The 25164-nt window shown below is 36.1% G+C and overlaps 2 protein-coding genes across 5 annotated transcripts in view; one reads left to right on the top strand and one right to left on the bottom strand.

The window, feature by feature from the left end:
- Window positions 1-1546: 1546 nt before the first annotated feature.
- Window positions 1547-6887, bottom strand: bbs2 (Bardet-Biedl syndrome 2). The gene is made up of 17 exons (XM_016230788.1): window positions 6673-6887; window positions 5880-6107; window positions 5573-5698; window positions 5381-5443; window positions 5192-5269; window positions 4991-5095; window positions 4686-4772; window positions 4468-4603; window positions 4251-4390; window positions 4027-4165; window positions 3283-3454; window positions 2979-3108; window positions 2755-2874; window positions 2520-2657; window positions 2329-2441; window positions 2101-2249; window positions 1547-1950 (listed from the first exon to the last, which is right to left on the bottom strand). The coding sequence occupies exons 1-17, from the start codon at window positions 6787-6789 to the stop codon at window positions 1844-1846; spliced, it is 2148 nt and encodes a 715-aa protein (XP_016086274.1). The 5' UTR covers window positions 6790-6887; the 3' UTR covers window positions 1547-1843.
- A 100-nt stretch (window positions 6888-6987) lies between these two features.
- The window catches only part of LOC107549634 (nuclear pore complex protein Nup93), a 30718-nt gene continuing 12541 nt past the window's right edge, over window positions 6988-25164 (top strand). Inside the window, exons 1-3 of one of the 4 annotated variants that reach the window (XM_016230789.1) lie at window positions 6988-7799; window positions 8772-8968; window positions 9088-9205. In XM_016230789.1, coding sequence (XP_016086275.1) covers window positions 7761-7799; window positions 8772-8968; window positions 9088-9205 — 354 coding nt within the window. In that variant the 5' untranslated portion in view covers window positions 6988-7760. The other 3 variants (XM_016230791.1, XM_016230792.1, XM_016230790.1) reach the window with 3 other exon arrangements.

Here is a 25164-nt window from a genome sequence, read left to right on the forward strand (position 1 = left end):
GAGCTATAAAGTCAGAATTGCGAAATATAAACTCACAATTGTGAGCTATAAAGTCAGAATTGCGAGCTATAAAGTCAGAATTGCGAGCTATAAAGTCAGAATTGCGAGATATAAACTCACAATTGCGTGATATAAACTCACAATTGCGACTTTTTTCTCCCGCAATTGCGAGTTATAAAGTCAGAATTCTGACTTTTTTTCTCAGAATTGCGTGATATAAACTCACAATTGCGAGCTATAAAGTCAGAATTGCGAGATATAAAGTCAGAATTGCAAGATATAAAGACAGAATTGCGAGATATAAACTCAAAATTGCGAGCTATAAAGTCAGAATTGCGAGATATAAACTCAGAATTGCGAGATATAAACTCAGAATTGCGAGATATAAAGTCAGAATTCTGACTTTTTTTCTCAGAATTGCGTGATATAAACTCAGAATTGCGAGCTATAAAGTCAGAATTGCGAGACCTAAAGTCTGAATTGCGAGATATAAAGTCAGAATTCTGACTTTTTTTCTCAGAATTGCGTGATATAAACTCACAATTGCGAGCTATAAAGTCAGAATTGCGAGACATAAACTCAGAATTGCGTGATATAAACTCAGAATTGCGTGATATAAACTCAGAATTGCGTGATATAAACTCACAATTGCGAGCTATAAACTCACAATTGCGAGATATAAACTCACAATTGCGAGCTATAAACTCACAATTGCGAGATATAAACTCACAATTGCGAGCTATAAACTCACAATTGCGAGATATAAACTCACAATTGCGAGCTATAAACTCACAATTGCGAGATATAAACTCACAATTGCGAGCTATAAACTCACAATTGCGAGATATAAACTCACAATTGCGAGCTATAAACTCACAATTGCGAGATATAAACTCACAATTGCGAGCTATAAACTCACAATTGCGAGATATAAACTCACAATTGCGAGCTATAAACTCACAATTGCGAGATATAAACTCACAATTGCGAGCTATAAACTCACAATTGCGAGATATAAACTCACAATTGCGAGCTATAAAGTCAGAATTGCAAGATATAAAGTCAGAATTGCGAGATATAAACTCACAATTTGCGAGCTATAAAGTCAGAATTGCGAGATATAAAGTCAGAATTCTGACTTTTTTTCTCAGAATTGCGTGATATAAATTCACAATTGCGAGCTATAAAGTCCAATTTTGAGGGGGGAAATAAGACTGATATGTTCTCAGAATTGCGAGTCTAAATCTCACAATTCTGACTTTACTGACAATTTCTGACATTATAACTTCTTATTCTGACTTTATAACTCGCAATTGTGAGTTTATATCACGCAATTCTGAGAAAAAAAGTCGCAATTCTGACTTTACAGCTCATAATTGTGAGTTTATATCACACAATTCTGAGAAAAAAAGTCAGAATTGTGAGATAATAAGTCGCAATTACCTCTTTTATTTTTTATTCAGTGGCGGAAACGGGCTTCCATAGTTAAACAGCACAGAGGAAGAAAACAGATACATTTATATAATAATTTAATTCAGAAGTTGCTTGTATACAGATAAAATAGCAATGGTTTTACCCACACACACATTGCCTTGGTACACAAAATACAGTCTCTTTGGCTATCAATTTGTCTACGACTTTACAGTACTGACAGACCAACCCAGTTATTCCTCTAACACAAAACTGCTGCCAGGTGAGGGCTGGAATCCAGATATATCCCCTCATGCATCCCCTTTTTCATTTCCCACCAGGTTACTGGGCACTTTCCAAGCCAGTTTTGAGGTCTCTGTGGTCTGATATTCCAGACTTTTGTGCTTGAAGGTCATTTAGGACCAGATCTTCCTCAAGACGAGGCAGTCCCTGCTTTCATGATCTTGAAAAGAGCATTGATGTTGTTGTTCTTGATGGCATCCCGACAGGCAGTGATAACCTGAGTTTTGAGTTTTCCCACTGAAAAATATATAATAGGCCTATATAATAAATCAATCTGGCACAAATAACTATCAGACAGCAGAGCAAAGCATGTCCCGATATGGTGTGATGTGAAAACTATGAATACTCACTGACTACCACAGATGTGTCTTAGAAAAATCCACTCACCTCTCAATCTCCCTGCCCTTTGGATGGCCTGGTTAACTGATTTTAGCCGGGCAAGGAGGGCGTTGTGATTATTAGATCGGATTTTATATTCATTAATCAGATCTCTGTTGAGGTCGTACAGCTCAATGTAGCGTTTCTTCATGTTTCTCCTAGAAAACAGTATCATTTATGTATGTACATTTGTCTGAGAAAGCGAGAGGACTGATTAATCAAACTAGGGATGCTTACCAATCACCCATGAGTCTGGCATCTTCTGCCTGAACCAGCATATTTCTTATGTAGTTGGAATGATCTGCCATTGCTGCTGTGAGCTTTTGGTGCACCGAGTGAAACTCATCCACCTGACATGAACATAAAGGTTATTTACAGCTAAAAAAAATGTTTTCAAAAATCTTTATGGAGATGCTGCTATTTCTAACCTCAGTGAGAGTGGCTCGTAGCTCTTTGAAGTAGATAGGAAAGTCAGCTTCAGCCTGTAAGTCTTCTATAGCCAGAAAAGAGGCAAGAGACTGGACCAGATCTCCTGCCAGATCAATGTCATCTGTTCTCAGCGTGATCTAATGAGGCAAAAATAAGTTAGAGATTTCTGAAACATGAAGAAAAATTAGCTCACAAATACTGACACACACACACACACACACACATTAAAAGTACCTCTCCACTAGGCTGCATGTTGATTTTCAGTAGACCTCCTCCACGTAGTGCAGTGAATGTGATGTCTGGACTGTCAATGCCCTCAGGCAGCAGAAAGCTCTGGTTTAGCCACATGACCACCTGCAGACATAGATGCATGCCTCATATCTCATCATATTTAATCAATATACAGGTTTTTTTGTCATGTCATGCAACACAGTTCCATTATGAGTGTGTCCTTTTACCCTCTGTGGTCTGTCATTGATGCTGAATGTGACTTTTCCTGTGGGTTGTACGGCTGAGGGGTCAACGTTAAGGTCATACATGGAGAAGCGAGGCAGCTGACGTGTGATCTCAAATACGTGGAACTGTGTACTGGAGTAATTGGGGAAGAAGAGAGAAAAAGGAGAAGCGATTTATGATACCTTCATCTTAAACTTCAAGTAACCGCCGATTTTCAAGCATGTTTGGACATTGAATGAATCCTCCAAATGTAATCCATATAATGAAGTTTGTCAATCGTCATGATGATATTCCACATGTGTGTACCTGGTCTTCCCTCCCACAAAGGCTTTAATGTGAAGGTCCACTGGAATGTCTTTTGGAGGAATGATGGGGACACGGACACAGCCGGAGAGATTTTGAGCGCTAGGATGAACCACATGACTCTCGCCTTCAAAAATCCCTTCAGCAAATATCAGCACAGCTCTAATGATGGTTTCTGAAGGAGGGCAGCAAAAAATTTTGTAATAATTCACTATTATCATTTAAAGCTTTGTCTATGGAGCTTCACACATGACATACAGGATAAAAATACTGTGACAATTAATTAAGATTTCATTCTATTATTTTAACTCGTGGCCATACTGGACTAATTTGTTTCCTCATTTCAGTTAAATTGTGGCCATGTTTTATAATTTGTTCCCTCACTTGGATGAAATCTTGGCCAGATTTTTTAATTTGTTTCCTCGTTTTAGTCAAATTGTGACTATATGTTATGTTAAATTTTGCCTCATTTTAGTTCAATCATGGCCGTGTATTATTAATTTTATTCATTCATTTTAGTTATAGGCTATTAATTAATTCCATCATTTTATTTTTATTAAATCGTGGCCACAGTATACCTAAATCAAGGAATTAATTCTTTATTTATGGCCACAATATCTGAGTTGACATTTTAATGTGGCTTGTTAGACTGGCCTATATATTTTTATTAAAAAACTATAATAGATCAGTTGTAGTGCATGTGAAACATTGTATTGTTGCAACAGAGTTAAGTTGGATTAACTGTACCATTTGGAGTGGAGATGTTGAGCTCTATGTGTGCTCTCTGGCTCTCTGTGGCTCTTCGTACAGACAAGGCTGTCTGGAGCTGCGTGTTGGCTGGAATTACTCCCATCTTAGATTCGCCCTCAGAAACACCAGGAAGAGCCTAAATCAAACAAATCTCACTGACCAAAAACTGCCTCTGGAACATCAATGTCCATCAAAAACATTTTAACTATAGCATGTATAACCTTAGCATTTTCCTCGTAGTTTCGTAATTCCAGTATCAAGTTCTGTTTACGTTGGCTCAGCTCCCTGATCAGGTCTTGTTCTACACTTGCATCCATTAAGTTTCCCTTCATCTCCTTACTTGCAGGCAGATAGCCACGTACTGTAGGACGACACATACATTTGATGAGCCAATTTTCAAAGGCAACATGCATTTACGATTAAGTTCTGTCATCTTACCTTCTCCCTCCACAGAGGTGCATATAAGCTGGATCTGTCCATCCATGCGGTAGTCTCCCTCGACAACCCCAGCCACAGAGGATGAGAAATTATCCTTGAAGATCACCTCACCAGTGCGATCACTGCGAGCATCAATCTAGACAGGGAATACTCTCATTTGATCAGTATGGCAAAATCCTTATAAAGGAAAATGTGAGTGTCAATGCTAAAAGACTGACCTTTCCATTGGACCACCCAGTAATGAGCTCAACAACACCATCAGCATTAAGATCAAAGGCATGGATACTCATAGCGTGATTTTTAGACTGAGAAAAAAAAAAACACTATATCAATATAATTGATTTTTGACTCATTTATGTTGATGCATAATCATGCTCGTCTAGAAAAAAAGGATGAATCAGGTTTAGTTTTTTTTTTTTTCAGAATATTCCGAATTTTAAACCATAATTACAATAACTCTCACAATGAAAACGAAGAAAATAAATAATATTAGGTTTAGTTTGAATGGACCACTATGCACCACCTTGATCCTCCAGTAGCGAGCAGTGCGGTCGTACACTCCTACTGTACCATTGGCCAGAGCATAACCAAACCTGCTGCCGTGCATGTGACAAAGCGACGTGACTGTCTGAAAGGAACAGAAAGCAACAACTGTATAAACAAAAAAAAAATCCCAATTATAAAATTGCCCAATTATTAACCAACTTATTTTCATAACCCATACCTCATTTTCTGCCATTTCAGTCACTAGTTCATCCTCTCTAAACACCCTGATGTCAAAGTCCTCTGAGCCAACGAGAAGCTGGAAAGATGTGATGTAAATATGAAGGTGAATTTATAAAAGCAGTATTTTATAAATCAAAACAAATGTATTTTGTCATTATTAAGTGAAAGCGAAAATATAATGCCTCACTTCATTCTTGCCGTCTGCAGTGAAGTCACAAAGCACAAGTGATCGCACATTATCTCCAGTGACCTTTAAAAAAATAAAGGTATATCTATGACTATCCTTTTTTTTTAAAATTTAAGGGGGTCTGAATACTTTCCGTACCCACTGTATATATATATTTATTTTTTTTGAAAACACAAAGTAAAATGATCTTACTGTCCAGAACCGGTCATTTCCCTCAAAGTCAAAACCTTGCAGAGCACAATTTCCTCCAATGATGGCGAGGGGGGACTGGATATCTCCTAGTTTTCCCAGAACAATAGCATTGGCCCCATCAGTCACCTGTTATGCAATAAGCATGTAACAAACATTTCTGTCTTACTTGGATAAGAACCACTCATAAATATAATCTATTAATTTCCTGATATAAATAACCTAAGAAATCCACTCTAAATTAAGTTTTGTTTTTTTTTTACATATCTGTATACTGTATATGAGACATGCCATATAAACCTTGCCTTACCTCCTTGTAGAAGATGTCAGTGTTGTCATGAACGTCATAGGCCAACAGGTTGGTTTGAGAGCCAACGAGCAGCGTGTGTCCTGTGGTGTTGGGCCCCAGAGTACCAGCCGTCAGACAGCTCACTGCCTGGTTGATATTGAGGAGTGAGATATCGTTGTCCTGGGTACTCTGACTCAGCCGGTGGGCTGCTGGCCTCTGGCCTCGAGTGTGAGGGTTATGGATAAAAACCTGCATGGGTTTAGAAGTTAGACTTGATAGTAATGTATGGAAAAACACACAAATAGATAAATATGTAGAAGACACTATGGAAGCTTGTTTTGGCCATAGGTTTAAAAATTTTTTTATTTAGATTTATCTCAAAGTTCTGAATTATTTATTGACAATTATTAGTTTATATCTCACAATTCTGACTTTTTTCAGAACTGCGAGATACCCAAAATTGTGAGATATAAAATCAACCACAGGAGCTGCTTGTCAAAACAAAAAGACTTTGTTGTGTGGAAAGCTAAAGGCTATATAAACATTTACATAAGAGCACTATGAAGTCCATTGTAATAAAATTCAACAACCAAGGAAACTACTAAGATCAAGCTGTGTTGCCAATGTGAGCAAATACTGTCAGATAAAAAAAATGGCACTTGTCAGAAGAAAACAAGCTTTGTGCATGAATATTCTTGAACAAAACGTGCTTTGTAAATTTGTTGAATTTGATACTGACGCCAAGGGAAGAATAACTATTACAATGAGTAATCCAATATAATGTTACATAATATATATAATACTTCTAACGTACCTTCCCTGCTTGCGTGGCGGCTGTGAGGCATGGGTGTATCCCATCATATTTTCCAATGGCAACCATGCGAGGGTTAATTTTATGGTTCAGTTTAAGGGTGAAGATGGGCACTAACATGGTGGCACAGCTCAACGGCAAGATCAAATCTATTACTTACAACAACAACAAATCCTTTGAAAAAAAATGTAAACAGATGTTAAAATAATGGCTAGGCGAACATTCACAGCATATACTAGAAAAATCACAATCAACTGCCTCCTACATGGAGATATATATATATATATATATATATATATATATATATATATATATATATATAATAAATGGCCTCCAGTTCTCAAGTCTTTTGACTGTTTAATGTTGCAAAATCGTTTAACAAAGGCTAAAGAGGGAAAACAATGCACTGATTTGTATTGCTATAAATAAGACCATCACAAGATGTCTGTTCTTCATAAAAGGACAACTGTTTTTCTGCAGTGTACTTTGTCTACAATATATAAATTTCAGCAATTATTGGTGTGTTGCTTTATTTCACAGCTTTCTTGTATTTGTACATGCCAATGTAAGTTTCAACTTGAAGGGTTGGCTCTTGCCCAGTTGTCGCAAAGTGCTATTTCAGTACTGCAAGTTTATTTATAAAGGACAATTAAACGAGTAGGTGTCCACAGGAAACTTCTAAAAGTCAAAGCTACATAGAGGGGAGGGGGAAGTACAAATTGACCTAAAAATGTGTTTAAAATCTGAGCTGATTGAGTGCAATAAGTAGGATACACTCATACAACCAATGCAGAGCTAAATGGATGTTTTCAGTCTGAATGTAACCGATGATTGGTGTATCTGTTCTCTACTGGAAGCTGGTTCCAACTGTGGGTGTTAGAATGGCTAAAAAAAAAGCGACTCTCCTTGTTTTGAGTGAATCCTTGTTTCTAACTGACTTCATAACGAACAGGTGTTTTAATATGAAATCCCACCACAGTGATGGGGGGGGAATACAATGGTGTTCAAATGATGGGTTGCAGATAGCTGGGAACAAATGCAAATTAATTTGCTGATGTCCGTATTTTGGTGCAATTTGTTAAAAGAAGCAGATGCCAACATGGACAAGCTGCATAATATATCATCGGCGTGTAAGTAATATGATCGTATTAATTTAATATTACTATAATTATTTATAATAGCCTACTTATACTTCATGTATCACTAAATCATATATCAAATATCCCCATCATCGATCAAGTATAGGAATTCGCTGTATCACCGTCAGGTTTCAGTCAAATGGTTTTCCAAGCAATCTTACAGAAATTGTATCTGACCCGTAGACTGTATAAAAACTGAATCTGACCCTATCTCACTTATACAAATTATTGTAAACCGAAACATCTGAATAAAGTTCTATCGAGTCGCGCGTGCTTCTGGGAAAAACCTGTTTGAACCAATCAGCGCGCGCTCAATGGAACCCGGGAGTTCACGAGGGGGTTGTGTTTAGCATAGCGGCTAAAGTGGAAATGATCCTTTTATAGCCGCTCTAAGGATTCAAATTCTGGGAGGTGGGTTGTTACATACGCGTTAATTAATTAGTTAGTTAATCAAAGTCTCATTTGACAGGTGGCTGTCTGGGACGCGTTTGCCGACAGCACCTCATGTCAAGTTAGCTTGCTAGCAAGTGACAGTCGTTTTTAGTCACTAACGTTACTGCTATTTCACAAGTACATTCATTCAATGTAACGTTAGTTCTAATTATGTGTGTATTTATATGTTCCATTTAATAAAAATAGAATGCTAAATAAACGAGTATGTAATGATACAGTTTATTTGACTTTATTAATAGTAGGTAATCGTGTCTTTGACATCCTAAAGTTAACATAATTATATATATAGTGAAATTCACACAGTTACTACTGTACAATAATAATAATTTAACATGGAATGACCTTCAAACTGTAGGTTTATCTGTAATAAGCTTTGAGAGTTTCTTTCAGTTTCAGTGTAATGAAAAGAGCTGTAGTAAGTGATAATTTGCTAACCAGTGATAACCATACACATTACAAATGATGTGCATATCACCATGTAACGTAGACATGCTCTTGTGTTGCTGTCAGGTGAAACAGGAGCTGCACATGGATACTGAGGGCTTCGGGGAGCTCCTGCAGCAGGCAGAACAGCTGGCAGCAGAGACTGAGGCCGTGTCCGAGCTGCCCCATGTTGAGCGAAACCTACAGGAGATCCAACAAGCAGGAGAGCGACTACGTTCCCGCACTCTCACCAGAACCTCTCAAGACACAGCTGACGTAAAAGCGTGAGTTTTTAGTCTGGTGTCTGTATGTCATTTGGCGTGACACTTACATTTATTTGAAGTCATTTGGGTCAGCATATTATTTATATCTGTACTGTCATTTTTTTTTTTTTAAACTTCAGCTCCATCCTCTTGGGCTCTCGGGGTCTTGACATCTTCCATATCTCTCAGCGTCTTGAGAGTCTCAGTGCTGCCACTACATTTGAGCCTCTTGAGCCAGTCAAGGACACTGATATTCAGGTTAGTGCATGTTTTACTTGGGTGGGTGTTTTTAGTCCTAGTTGAAATTGATAATTGTTTTATACTTTATATCTCACCACTGCATGCATTGAGATGCAGCTGTTTAATGTCATATATTTAGCCACTGCAGTAGTTGTTTGAACTCTATTATCTGTTGATATCAAAGGGCCCTAATTATCTGGATGTACACTACCATTAAAAAGTATGTACAGCTTTACCAAGTATGCATGCTTTACCAAGGTTTAACTTGTTTGATCAAAAATACAGTAAAACATTATATAACACTATATTATTAAACATATTACATTTAGAACAATATTGTTAAAATATTACAATATAAAAACTTTTCTATTTTATTTATTGATTAGATGCAAGTTATTCATGTGATGGTAAAGCTGAATTTTCAGCAGCCATTACTCCAGTCTTCAGTGTCACATAATCTTTCAGAAATCATTCTAATATGCTAATTTGGTGCTCAAATAACATTTATTATTATTTTCAGTTTTTTCATGATTCTTTGATGAATAGAAACCTTTCTTACCCAGCATTTATTTCAATGAAAATCTTTTGTAACAATGTGAAGTCTTAAATGTCACTTGATAAATTTAGTCTTTGCTGAATAATAATAATAAAAAAATCTTGCTGACCCCAAAACTTTGAATGGTGCTACACTACCAGTCCAAATTTTTTGAACAGTGTTTTTTTGAGCATGTGGGAGTCATTTATCAATTTGATGGGCAAATCTCCTAATTGTGCTAGTGCATCATAGTTGCTACTATAATGTTTTTATCTCTTGTCATCATCTTTTGTTTTTTGTTGTTGTATTTTGTTTGTTTGTTTATTGTCCCTCTTATATCAGCGGGCGGGGGTAACCACCAAAATGAAATGGTTGTATTATGTAAAAATTAATAAAAGGGGAAGAAATTTTTTTTTTTTTGAACGTTAAGATTTTTAATGTTTTTTTTTTTTAAGTGTCTTCTCACCAAGCCTGCATTTATTTGATCCTAAGTACTGCAAAAACAGTAACATTTTGAAATATTTTTACTATTTAAAAATAGTATTTATTTTTACTATTTAAAATAAATGTTTTCTGTATGAATATATTTTAAACTGTTATTCCTGTGATTTCAAAGCTGAATTTTTATCCGGTCACATGATGCTTCAGAAATAATTCTAATATTCTGATTTGCTTCAAAATATTACTGCTTTTGCTGTATTTTGGATCAAATTATGGATGCTCATTTTAACCGGTTAACCGAACGTAAGAATTTTGACCGGTTATTACAATCAGTAAAACGGTTTAAAAAGGCTTTTTTTTCAGTAGGCCTAATTTATCAAAATATTTTAAAAGGTTTGCTGCATGGTTAAAATATGCCACGCGTATAAAAAAATGTTTTTAGAGAAAAAAAAACGCATGTATGTCACATTTTATTATTTCATTCCGAAATAGGCCTAATTTATCAAAATATTTGAAAAGGTTTGCTGCATGGTTAAAATATGCCACGCGTATAAAAAAATGTTTTTTAGAGAAAAAAAAACGCATGTATGTCACATTTTATTATTTCATTCCGAAATAGGCCTAATGCCGCAAAACGCAAAATGTTTTCAAACATTATAATAAACACTAAACATAGCTAGGCTATTTTAGTTCCCCTCACTCCACAACAAATCCTTTAAATTTAACAGTATTTTTAAAAAAGGACAAGAATTAAAAATATAAGAACCTATAGGCTAGCTGTATAAACTACAGGCTAAAACAAAACTGAAACCAACGTTGGGTCTCTCTTTCGACAAAATCAAATGTTTCTGTATTCACGATGTATTTGAATGCCAAATTATTATTTATTATGTAGCCTACTTCACTGGCATTCCAATATCCACGTAAAACAAAATGTTTTGCATAACATCACGGCAGTACGGTGAAAACACTTAATGCCACAGATTTGACTACATATGGAAAAAAAATACATCGCTCAGTTTAAATATGTTTGACTGGCTGTATTTTATTATGAAATGAACAGGCTGCATTATTGTCAAGGTAGCAAAGCTTAACTGTGTGCGCGCATGCGGCGCTGGCACAATCATTTGAATTTTTTCCTTCTAACAGTGGAAGCAACTACTCCTTTTAGTCATAAAGATATTTGGAATTGTAAAAGGTTTGCTTTTATTTGTGTACATTTACAATACAAACAAATCTTTGTGCTTTTGTAAAATAGGCCTAAAAAAATAGGATGGTGCTTTCTGCCATCTTGGTTTCCTTTCGCGCAGCACAAAAATGAACTAAAACTCTGCATATTAGGCTACTTGTTGCACAGTTTTTTTTCTTTCGTTTTCTTAATTTATTATTTAAGTAAAAATATATTTCTCATTTAGGCCTATTTATTCTTTTTTATATATAAACCCTCACTCCACAACAAATCCTTTAAATTTAACAGTATTTTTAAAAAAGGACAAGAATTAAAAATATAAGAACCTATAGGCTAGCTGTATAAACTACAGGCTAAAACAAAACTGAAACCAACGTTGGGTCTCTCATTCGACAAAATCAAATGTTTCTGTATTCACGATGTATTTGAATGCCAAATTATTATTTATTATGTAGCCTACTTCACTGGCATTCCAATATCCACGTAAAACAAAATGTTTTGCATAACATCACGGCAGTACGGTGAAAACACTTAATGCCACAGATTTGACTACATATGGAAAAAAAAACATCGCTCAGTTTAAATATGTTTGACTGGCTGTATTTTATTATGAAATGAACAGGCTGCATTATTGTCAAGGTAGCAAAGCTTAACTGTGTGCGCGCATGCGGCGCTGGCACAATCATTTGAATTTTTTCCTTCTAACAGTGGAAGCAACTACTCCTTTTAGTCATAAAGATATTTGGAATTGTAAAAGGTTTGCTTTTATTTGTGTACATTTACAATACAAACAAATCTTTGTGCTTTTGTAAAATAGGCCTAAAAAAATAGGATGGTGCTTTCTGCCATCTTGGTTTCCTTTCGCGCAGCACAAAAATGAACTAAAACTCTGCATATTAGGCTACTTGTTGCACAGTTTTTTTTCTTTCGTTTTCTTAATTTATTATTTAAGTAAAAATATATTTCTCATTTAGGCCTATTTATTCTTTTTTATATATAAAATCAAATCGGAAAACAAATGTTAGTATTTTTAACGGGTCACAGACACTTAACTTTTCTAATTTAATTCAATTCTAATTTAAAATAATCTTGTCGGTTAACGGTTAATAATCGGTTAACGAGCGTCTGTTAGGAGAAATAACCGAAATGAACATCCCTAGAGCAAATAAATGCAGGCTTGGTGAGCAGAAGAGAATTATTTAAAGACATTTAAAAATCTTACTGTTCAAAAACTTTTGACTGGTAGTGTATATTTGGACTTCTTGTGGTTTAATTTGAATTGTTTGGCATAATTAATCTTCTAAATGGATGAATCTGAAATGAATAGAAACAAGTCACTTCATGAAAATGCCTTGCAAAAGCACATTTACTTGAATATTGTGTTGTAATGGAGTTTCTTAGATAGAAAAGCAAGTTACATTTTTATTTTTATATTTCAAGAGTCGCTATCTTATCATTGTCCTCCCTTTACAGCTTTATGGAGCTTTATGCCACCATTTTAATACAAATGTGCTCATCCAATCCATCAAATTTTTTATTTTAAATAATTTGACTAATTTCTTTGCTGTATTCTCTGCCATTTTGTTTTTGTGAAGTGCTTTCAAATGCGTCTTTAAACTTTTAAATTTAAATTAAATTTAAAAGTCCAAAATTAATATAATATGTGCCCTTTATTTGTGCCCTAAGTTTCTTCAATTGGATATCATTTGCAAAGTACATGTAAAGGATACTATTTTTGAAAATTAAATCCTAATACTTAATCTTCATTATTTAGATTTTCATTTGCAACATTTTTAAAAACAAGATTTGATTTGATTCAGATTTGATGATAATGGTATACAAGTAGATTTTCATTGCAGAAATGTTCTTACAACAATTAATGACTTCACATACACTACTATTCAAAAGTTGGGTTTGGAAATGTTTACTTTTTTTTTTATTTTTAAAGAAGTCTCATGTTCACCAAGGCTGCATTCATTTGATCAAAAATACTTCTAATATTATTACAGTTTAAAATAATTTTTTTCTCTTTTAATATACTTCCTGTGAAGGAAGATGTGGAATTTCTAGTCATTACTTCAGAATTCGGTGTTACATGATCCTTCAGAAATCATTCTAGTTTGCTGTTTTAGTCATAAAGATATTTGGAATTGTAAAAGGTTTGCTTTTATTTGTGTACATTTACAATACAAACAAATCTTTGTGCTTTTGTAAAATAGGCCTAAAAAAATAGGATGGTGCTTTCTGCCATCTTGGTTTCCTTTCGCGCAGCACAAAAATGAACTAAAACTCTGCATATTAGGCTACTTGTTGCACAGTTTTTTTTCTTTCGTTTTCTTAATTTATTATTTAAGTAAAAATATATTTCTCATTTAGGCCTATTTATTCTTTTTTATATATAAAATCAAATCGGAAAACAAATGTTAGTATTTTTAACGGGTCACAGACACTGGAAAACGAATGTTAGTATTTTTAACGGGTCACAGACACTTAACTTTTCTAATTTAATTCAATTCTAATTTAAAATAATCTTGTCGGTTAACGGTTAATAATCGGTTAACGAGCGTCTGTTAGGAGAAATAACCGAAATGAACATCCCTAGAGCAAATAAATGCAGGCTTGGTGAGCAGAAGAGAATTATTTAAAGACATTTAAAAATCTTACTGTTCAAAAACTTTTGACTGGTAGTGTATATTTGGACTTCTTGTGGTTTAATTTGAATTGTTTGGCATAATTAATCTTCTAAATGGATGAATCTGAAATGAATAGAAACAAGTCACTTCATGAAAATGCCTTGCAAAAGCACATTTACTTGAATATTGTGTTGTAATGGAGTTTCTTAGATAGAAAAGCAAGTTACATTTTTATTTTTATATTTCAAGAGTCGCTATCTTATCATTGTCCTCCCTTTACAGCTTTATGGAGCTTTATGCCACCATTTTAATACAAATGTGCTCATCCAATCCATCAAATTTTTTATTTTAAATAATTTGACTAATTTCTTTGCTGTATTCTCTGCCATTTTGTTTTTGTGAAGTGCTTTCAAATGCGTCTTTAAACTTTTAAATTTAAATTAAATTTAAAAGTCCAAAATTAATATAATATGTGCCCTTTATTTGTGCCCTAAGTTTCTTCAATTGGATATCATTTGCAAAGTACATGTAAAGGATACTATTTTTGAAAATTAAATCCTAATACTTAATCTTCATTATTTAGATTTTCATTTGCAACATTTTTAAAAACAAGATTTGATTTGATTCAGATTTGATGATAATGGTATACAAGTAGATTTTCATTGCAGAAATGTTCTTACAACAATTAATGACTTCACATACACTACTATTCAAAAGTTGGGTTTGGAAATGTTTACTTTTTTTTTATTTTTAAAGAAGTCTCATGTTCACCAAGGCTGCATTCATTTGATCAAAAATACTTCTAATATTATTACAGTTTAAAATAATTTTTTTCTCTTTTAATATACTTCCTGTGAAGGAAGATGTGGAATTTCTAGTCATTACTTCAGAATTCGGTGTTACATGATCCTTCAGAAATCATTCTAGTTTGCTGATTTGGTGCTCAAAACGTTATCACTAACGTCTTATTACTATGATTGTTGAAATTGTTGTGCTCCTTAATGTTTTTGTGGAAACCATAATACTTTTTCAGTATCCTTCGATTAAAGTGGAAAAGAACAGCATTTATTGGAAATAGAATTCTCTTTTAACATTATAAATGTGTTGCTGTAATTAATGCATCCTTGCACAATTAAAGTATACATTTTTTAAAAGAGTAAATAAATACTGACCCCAAACCTTTAGCTTTTGTAAATGTTTTTCCCTGTTAGTGATGTACTCTGCATTGTCTTAATAATTTGATGAGACATCCTGCATTACAGCCTCAGTAGAAGCCAAATAAACATTTAAACAATCTCCACACTCAGCCCATTTATAATTAGCAGTATGCTGTTGCCTTTAGAGCTTAAGATACAGGGTGGGTCTAATGGCTCTCAAGCCCTCTGTGCATTTATCTTAATGGCAACAGGTTTTTCTGCTATTCATGTGTTTGTATATTTTCATTGCTTCTTAGTGCAACTTTTCTTGTGTGTACCATACTACATATGTATTTCCTGTTGTTTTGATTATTTTGATTTGGGCATTTGTGAAGGCAGGCTGAGTGCACACGCACAGCTTTTAGAAATGATATAGTGCATGCTGTAAATTGGATTATAGTATGTAAGTCTGCTAAGGTGTGACTTTGCTGTGGCAATGGTTTACTATTGAATTCAGGTATAAGTGCTTCTGTAAGAGTACAGGCCTGAAGGCCAAGAGACGTGACTTGGCAAAGAGTTTTGTTTTTGCTGACAGCTGCCATTGAAAATGAAAAGAACCAGATAGGAAAATGAAAAATGACATTTGAATGATTTTCATGCCTTCTGAAACAGTAACAATAACAGTGGTTACTATGCCCCCCTGTGGATGCTGCTGATACCAGAGGATTTTAGATTCATATATATAAATTCGTAAAATATAAATGCATTACTAATGCCTTATTGCAACTGTTATGATGCACAAAGCACCAAAAAACATGTGGGTTCAGAGAGGGACAGAAAGGTGATGTTTATGGTGACTGCATTATGATTAGGGATGCGCCGATCCGATATTCATATTGGGTATCGGCTCCGATAGTGCCATTTTTCTCGGATCGGGTATCGGTCAGAGAGAGCCGATCCAAATCCGATATTTTTTTATATATATATACAGTGGGTACGGAAAGTATTCAGACCCCCTTAAATTTTTCACTCTTTGTTATATTGCAGCCATTTGCTAAAATCATTTAAGTTCATTTTTTTTTCCTCATTAATGTACACACAGCACCCCATATTGACAGAAAAACACAGAATTGTTGACATTTTTGCAGATTTATTAAAAAAGAAAAACTGAAATATCACATGGTCCTAAGTATTCAGACCCTTTGCTCAGTATTTAGTAGAAGCACCCTTTTGATCGAATACAGCCATGAGTCTTTTTGGGAAAGAGGCAACAAGTTTTTCACACCTGGATTTGGGAATCCTCTGCCATTCCTCCTTGCAGAGCCTCTCCAGTTCTGTCAGGTTGGATAGTAAACGTTGGTGGACAGCCATTTTTAGGTCTCTCCAGAGATGCTCAATTGGGTTTAAGTCAGGGCTCTGGCTGGGCCATTCAAGAACAGTCACAGAGTTGTTGTGAAGCCACTCCTTCATTATTTTAGCTGTGTGCTTAGGGTCATTGTCTTGTTGGAAGATAAACCTTCGGCCCAGTCTGAGGTCCTGAGCACTCTGGAGAAAGTTTTCGTCCAGGATAACCCTGTACTTGGCCGCATTCATCTTTCCCTCGATTGCAACCAGTCGTCCTGTCCCTGCAGCTGAAAAACACCCCCACAGCATGATGCTGCCACCACCATGCTTCACTGTTGAGACTGTATTGGACAGGTGATGAGCAGTGCCTGGTTTTCTCCACACATACCGCTTAGAATTAAGGCCAAAAAGTTCTATCTGGGTCTCATCAGACCAGAGAATCTTATTCAGGTGTTTTTTAGCAAACTCCATGCAGGCTTTCATGTGTCTTGCACTGAGGAGAGGCTTCCGTCGGGCCACTCTGCCATAAAGCCCCGACTGGGGCTGCATTATTGTCAAGGTAGCAAAGCTTAACTGTGTGCGCGCATGCGGCGCTGGCACAATCATTTGAATTTTTTCCTTCTAACAGTGGAAGCAACTACTCCTTTTAGTCATAAAGATATTTGGAATTGTAAAAGGTTTGCTTTTATTTGTGTACATTTACAATACAAACAAATCTTTGTGCTTTTGTAAAATAGGCCTAAAAAAATAGGATGGTGCTTTCTGCCATCTTGGTTTCCTTTCGCGCAGCACAAAAATGAACTAAAACTCTGCATATTAGGCTACTTGTTGCACAGTTTTTTTTCTTTCGTTTTCTTAATTTATTATTTAAGTAAAAATATATTTCTCATTTAGGCCTATTTATTCTTTTTTATATATAAAATCAAATCGGAAAACAAATGTTAGTATTTTTAACGGGTCACAGACACTTAACTTTTCTAATTTAATTCAATTCTAATTTAAAATAATCTTGTCGGTTAACGGTTAATAATCGGTTAACGAGCGTCTGTTAGGAGAAATAACCGAAATGAACATCCCTAGAGCAAATAAATGCAGGCTTGGTGAGCAGAAGAGAATTATTTAAAGACATTTAAAAATCTTACTGTTCAAAAACTTTTGACTGGTAGTGTATATTTGGACTTCTTGTGGTTTAATTTGAATTGTTTGGCATAATTAATCTTCTAAATGGATGAATCTGAAATGAATAGAAACAAGTCACTTCATGAAAATGCCTTGCAAAAGCACATTTACTTGAATATTGTGTTGTAATGGAGTTTCTTAGATAGAAAAGCAAGTTACATTTTTATTTTTATATTTCAAGAGTCGCTATCTTATCATTGTCCTCCCTTTACAGCTTTATGGAGCTTTATGCCACCATTTTAATACAAATGTGCTCATCCAATCCATCAAATTTTTTATTTTAAATAAGTTGACTAATTTCTTTGCTGTATTCTCTGCCATTTTGTTTTTGTGAAGTGCTTTCAAATGCGTCTTTAAACTTTTAAATTTAAATTAAATTTAAAAGTCCAAAATTAATATAATATGTGCCCTTTATTTGTGCCCTAAGTTTCTTCAATTGGATATCATTTGCAAAGTACATGTAAAGGATACTATTTTTGAAAATTAAATCCTAATACTTAATCTTCATTATTTAGATTTTCATTTGCAACATTTTTAAAAACAAGATTTGATTTGATTCAGATTTGATGATAATGGTATACAAGTAGATTTTCATTGCAGAAATGTTCTTACAACAATTAATGACTTCACATACACTACTATTCAAAAGTTGGGTTTGGAAATGTTTACTTTTTTTTTTATTTTTAAAGAAGTCTCATGTTCACCAAGGCTGCATTCATTTGATCAAAAATACTTCTAATATTATTACAGTTTAAAATAATTTTTTTCTCTTTTAATATACTTCCTGTGAAGGAAGATGTGGAATTTCTAGTCATTACTTCAGAATTCGGTGTTACATGATCCTTCAGAAATCATTCTAGTTTGCTGATTTGGTGCTCAAAACGTTATCACTAACGTCTTATTACTATGATTGTTGAAATTGTTGTGCTCCTTAATGTTTTTGTGGAAACCATAATACTTTTTCAGTATCCTTCGATTAAAGTGGAAAAGAACAGCATTTATTGGAAATAGAATTCTCTTTTAACATTATAAATGTGTTGCTGTAATTAATGCATCCTTGCACAATTAAAGTATACATTTTTTAAAAGAGTAAATAAATACTGACCCCAAACCTTTAGCTTTTGTAAATGTTTTTCCCTGTTAGTGATGTACTCTGCATTGTCTTAATAATTTGATGAGACATCCTGCATTACAGCCTCAGTAGAAGCCAAATAACACACTCAGCCCATTTATAATTAGCAGTATGCTGTTGCCTTTAGAGCTTAAGATACAGGGTGGGTTATTGTCTTAATAATTTGATGAGACATCCTGCATTACAGCCTCAGTAGAAGCCAAATAAACATTTAAACAATCTCCACACTCAGCCCATTTATAATTAGCAGTATGCTGTTGCCTTTAGAGCTTAAGATACAGGGTGGGTCTAATGGCTCTCAAGCCCTCTGTGCATTTATCTTAATGGCAACAGGTTTTTCTGCTATTCATGTGTTTGTATATTTTCATTGCTTCTTAGTGCAACTTTTCTTGTGTGTACCATACTACATATGTATTTCCTGTTGTTTTGATTATTTTGATTTGGGCATTTGTGAAGGCAGGCTGAGTGCACACGCACAGCTTTTAGAAATGATATAGTGCATGCTGTAAATTGGATTATAGTATGTAAGTCTGCTAAGGTGTGACTTTGCTGTGGCAATGGTTTACTATTGAATTCAGGTATAAGTGCTTCTGTAAGAGTACAGGCCTGAAGGCCAAGAGACGTGACTTGGCAAAGAGTTTTGTTTTTGCTGACAGCTGCCATTGAAAATGAAAAGAACCAGATAGGAAAATGAAAAATGACATTTGAATGATTTTCATGCCTTCTGAAACAGTAACAATAACAGTGGTTACTATGCCCCCCTGTGGATGCTGCTGATACCAGAGGATTTTAGATTCATATATATAAATTCGTAAAATATAAATGCATTACTAATGCCTTATTGCAACTGTTATGATGCACAAAGCACCAAAAAACATGTGGGTTCAGAGAGGGACAGAAAGGTGATGTTTATGGTGACTGCATTATGATTAGGGATGCGCCGATCCGATATTCATATTGGGTATCGGCTCCGATAGTGCCATTTTTCTCGGATCGGGTAGATCGGAGCATCCCTAATTATGATACCACACAGTTTTAGTGAATTATAGTGAGCTCACTAGAGCCAGGAATCAGCAGTGAAGTCAACAATGAGCTGGCAAACCACATGAAATTAAAATATGAATAATAAATGTGGATTTTTGTCCATGCTTGCACCTCACGGCATTGTGAGCCGATTGTACTATGCTCAAATTAGATTTTACTGCCTAAGTGGCAGATATGTTTATAATTTCCGTGTGTATACATTTTAATGCTGTAAAGTAGTGACCTAAATGTATTTACACAAAATATGGAAGTAATATATCACTTGAATGTTATAAACGAAAGCGTTTTGGCTTAACTGCTCTTGTCATGCCATTTATTGTGGTCTATACTAGCCTCATCCATCATCAGATGTCATAAGATCATGACAAACATGATCTTTAATGATTTCTATGGGACTATTTTGATCAACAAAAAATGCTTGTTTATTTTAAAAGTGATTTTTATATTTACATTTAAGTAATTTGTTATGTGCGGTCGACATTTGGTACAGTTTAAACACTATTGGGGAAGATATTAATGTTGCTTAAAAAAAAAAAAGCTGTCAAATATTCTTCAGTTAATCTGTCTTAAATAAAGACACTGGACAGATTTTTGCAGCAGTGCTCTGTTCTGTACTGTTCTTAGTTATAAAATGATATTCGCAGCGTGCTTTAGTTTGAAAGGAAACCACTTGATGAGTCTGTTTTTTAGCCACAGTATCGATTGTTTTAAGTTTTAAAGTGAGTCATTGTAGTAAATGCCATTTTAACAATATTAATGATAATACTAAATGATGTCCAGAATAAGTTAAAAGGAGCACTTTTGTGGTTTTGTGTCGATGAAGAGGTACTGTGTGTCTTACTGAAGGGCCATTTTATGTCTTACTGAAGAGCTGTGGGGTATATAAGGATGGAAACATTGATCTCATCTGGTGATTATCCAAATCTGTTCTTTCAGTGTAGTCAAAAACAAGAATATCCCCCATTTTGGCTTTATTTGGATAATACAGTACAGAGCAGACAGGAAGCAATGTGGGAGAGGATCAGGATCAGAAAGGACCACAAGTTGGCACTCAGTCTGGGAACTGTGTCGAATCATTGCACAACACTTCAGTTGTTGTCTTTTTTTACACCATTTTAAAAAAAAATTTTTTTTTTTTACTGGTTTCAAAATCATTTTTGATCAATTTTAGAGAAGTTTAACATTTCTGGGCAATCACACAGCCACACCCATCGAAATGTACAGACAACGTTTAAAAGTGACGTGACATGTGGCCAAGTATACTTGGAATTAGTGCTCTGCATTTAACCCATCCAAAGTATCCAAACCCATCCTGCATTTAACCCCCCCCCCCCAATATGTACATTTGTAATATGTACATAAGTACATATTACCAGACAACAGAATGTGTCTTGTTGGTAGCAACTGGATGATGTACTCAATTACTTCTTACCATAAAAAGATAGATTTATTTTAATTTGTTTGAATGTTATTAACGGATAGAGAATTGTCTGTTGACTGACTCATCAAGTCGTGTAATGATCCTCTTGGTTTTCGCTTTTTGAAGGTTCGAAGCCATCTACCCATCTTTCTCTGTGCTTATCTCTTCTCTCCTTCTCTTTCTCACTGTCTCTATCCCTCCCCCTCCTCTCCATCGTCTTTTTGTCAGACATATTTTTGTGGTGGGCCTGCCAGAGTGCAGCTCGGCTCTTACTGGAAGTGCACTTACTGCCTGGCACTTTCCTCACCTCCCTCCCTGTCTGAATGTGTGTGTGTGTGTGTGGCTGAAAATCTCTTTAGCATTTTCAGAACAACTCTGAGTGACTCTAAGGGCTATGAGATTTAATATCTCACTTTTGTTGAACTTGTGTAACTGCTCTTCCATTTATCATCTTCATTCTTATGTATCTCCGCCATCTAAATCACCTATTGAAAAGATGTTCAGAATCGCATTAAACCTGCTGCTGAAAAAAACAAAGATGCTGCAGGTGCCGTGCTCAGAATTGCACCATTACAATTGCGTCGAGACATCCAGATGTGCATCGACTCTGCGAACTGGTGGCAGAGTGTGTGTAAATTGTATATTGTGCGTGCTCCATAAGGCTGCCGAGCTGCCTGCCTGAAGACAAAGGAAATGCACGCTGCCGATGAGGCGTAGTCTCCTGCCTTTCTCTCGCCTTCTGCGTTTGCATGTGTGGGAAAGCTTGCAGCCTTCTTCAACCCACGTGTTTCCTTTATAAAAGCTAAATAAACATTTTAATTTTAACATCAGAACAGTAAGACGAACAAAGGCAGGAATGCCTTAGGTGCTTATATCATGTAAATAAAAAGGTGAACGCTTTAAATGATGGACTACAAAAAGTAGATGCACTACCCAAGCAAAATGGCGTAGAATCGGGCGATGCATCTCATCTTTTTCTTTAACTCTCACTTCCACTTACTTCCATTTTTTTCACACCATGCCTTCACACCAGAGTGTGTTATCTAAGCACACACAAAGGTAGGTGCAGGATAAGTGTAAATAGCTCTACATGTGGAGTCTGATCTCTGGTCAGTGCACTCTGCTCATTAACTAAACATGACTTGTCTTAAGAGGATTATTAGCCCAGTTTCAGGACAGGATGTTGAAAACCATCAGGAGAGTGTGGGGTGGGGGGAATCCATTACCATAATTGCATTGCGCTAGCAGAAGAGGAAAAAGGAAGGATGCAGAGATGTTTTAAAAAAGGAAGAAATGAGTGAGAGTGAAAGAGGAGGCTGGCAGGGATGCTGGAGGAGAGATGAGGAGGAGGGGTGGACGACTGATGGTGAACAAACACATGGATCAGGTTGAATAATGACTTCTCCTCAGATTCCCCCCGTGTCTCTGAGCTGACTTGGTATGCTCCGCCTCTGATAATAAAGCAGCTCACAGTAACCCTGCTCGTGGCTCATATCTAGGTTCAGACCACTGGGCCGCCTTGAGGTAAAGAAGAGTGCATGTGGCAGAGACAGTGTGGGCCTCTGGTGAAGGAGGTCAGAAACGCCCTAAAATGCACTGGCCTGCTTCTGCAGGACGAGGAAGATGGAGATGGCATAGGCAGGAGACGGGCACTCTGCTTCTAGACACTTTCACCTCAGCAGCACTTTCCCAGCAGGTTAAACCAGAGCATAAGTGAGTATCACCTACACGCACATGCATTCGACAGGCTTGCTATAGTATGTATGCCTTGGTCAGTCAGTTTAGCCCAAAAAAATGAGACTGGCGCCTTCTCCAAAGGGATGATGAAGATGGCGAGAAGGAGGATGAAGACTTGTCTGTCACACAGGAAGTGGTGGGGTTAGGGTGGGGTTCCTTCACTCCTTCTCATTGTTCAGAAGTGAAAGAAAGGAAAAAGAAATGGATGTATAGATCTAGAGAGGGGTGTTTGAGTTTAAATCAAATGCTGCGGGTTCAGTTAGCGCATGTATGCATGTCTTTTATACAGCTTGCATTCAATACAGCGTGTATATGTCATATTTCCTGCTATGTGTTGTTCAAAATGCATTATACCCGATTTCAGAATGTATATACATCCACAAGAAGGTGTGTGCACCATGAACATGTATGAATTCTATATGTAGCATAATAATGTCTTTATTGAACATGTATGTGCTTCATATAGTAATGATGTCTTCTGCTTGTCGTGATGCACCGTTTTCATCCAAATCAAACACGCTCAATATTTGCTGCGCCTTGAATCTTCCAGAAATACACGGTGTTTAATTGAATGGCATACGGTAACCTCCCCTTTCAACCTATGTGATCTGCACTTTGTCTAGCTGTTTTTTTGGCAGCCTTTAGTCACACATTTATTTTTCTGTGGTCAGATGATTTAAAATGTGGATCAAAAAAGATATACATGTAGTTTGGTATAAATTGCACATCTGAGAAGATTTTTTTTTTTTTTCATTTTATGTGACTAATAATGTCAAAAAATGCCACATGCAATGAAACGCTTCACAGTATGTAGAAAGCATGAACTTGGATAAGACATGACCCAAATGCATCCATGTAAAATGTGTTCCATTTGTCAGCTAGTGGCATCTTGGGTACTAGATGCAGAGCGTGAATGCCTGAAGGGGGCGCTGTTCTGTAGCTAGCGGTTGGAGGCACGGTGACTGAGCAAGAAATAGTGCTGCTAAGTATGAAATGTTGGCTGCTCCCACACCTTAAACTTCTCCCCACCCACTATCCATCTCTGTATCCATCAGCTCGTCTCTTTCGTTCAGATGCGTCATTTAGATGTTGCGTTCCCTAAATCAGAATAAATCAATCCTCATTTACAGCTGTCAGTCAGAGTGTGGATGGGGAGATGGGGGTCGTGCAATCTCAGAGAGGGGAGGAAAAGAGTAATCAGGGGGGGGAAGGGAGGACAGGCTTCAACTCAATCCTGAGGACTTGGATTTAAAAAAAAGGGTGTGAATGGTGATCGGTGCCTAAATGTCTAAAATCTAACGAATTTATTGATGAATTTAAGGAAACATCTCAAATCAGTGTTAATTCTTTTACGATTATGTGGTGTGCTTTTCAGGACACGACTGTATTCAGTAAAAATCAAACCTGGAAAATGTGCCTGATGCGTTTTTGACTCCATCCTTGTTGTAATAATAAAAGCCAATGGTTGCAGGTTCCAGTTCAGAGGTCGCATTTCTCTCCATCCTTTCGAAAATTGGCTTTTCAGCGGTCTGATGATCCTCCAAACCCATCAGAACCAGCTTCCCCTTCCATCAGTACCACTCCCTATCCCAACCCCCACTCAGTGTGTGTGTGTGTGTGTGTTGCATGTCGATCCAGTGACTTCTCTGTCCTCAGGATCAGCTGCTGGATCTTTCTGTTCTCTGTTTAATCAAAACGAATGCGGTTGTGTGTGAGTGTTCGTTACTTAGCTGTACATCAAGTATGATCACTCCTAGTGCATCCATACAGGTTGCTCGAGCTGCACACTCGGCATCCAGTTAGAAAATTAAGCTGGTATATCCTTGGAGGCTACTGATGTGTGCGTTTTCCATCTGTGATCGAACAAAGATGACGTTTTAGATGATGATGGCCCATAATTAGATATAAGCAGCTGTTGGCTTTATGATTTCCAGTTGGTAACATTCTAGTCAGGGTTTAACTGTCTGTGTCGTAGAGAGTAGTCTGAGAGTGGGAGATGGGTGGAAACCAAGCAGTTTGAACCCCATTTTCCATAACTGTCCATTGACTTCTTTGTGTAGGAACGTGGTTCACGTGTTTGCATTAATGCAGGGTTTCTTAAATGCGCAGTACTTTTAGTACACTCGAAAATGTAGTGAACCAAAGCTTTGCTGATCCAGCTCTGACCAGTCGAGAGCGACCATTTTG

The sequence above is a fragment of the Sinocyclocheilus grahami genome, unplaced genomic scaffold, assembly GCF_001515645.1.
Source record: "Sinocyclocheilus grahami isolate Dianchi unplaced genomic scaffold, SAMN03320097.WGS_v1.1 scaffold377.1, whole genome shotgun sequence".
In the NCBI taxonomy this organism is placed as follows: domain Eukaryota; kingdom Metazoa; phylum Chordata; class Actinopteri; order Cypriniformes; family Cyprinidae; genus Sinocyclocheilus; species Sinocyclocheilus grahami.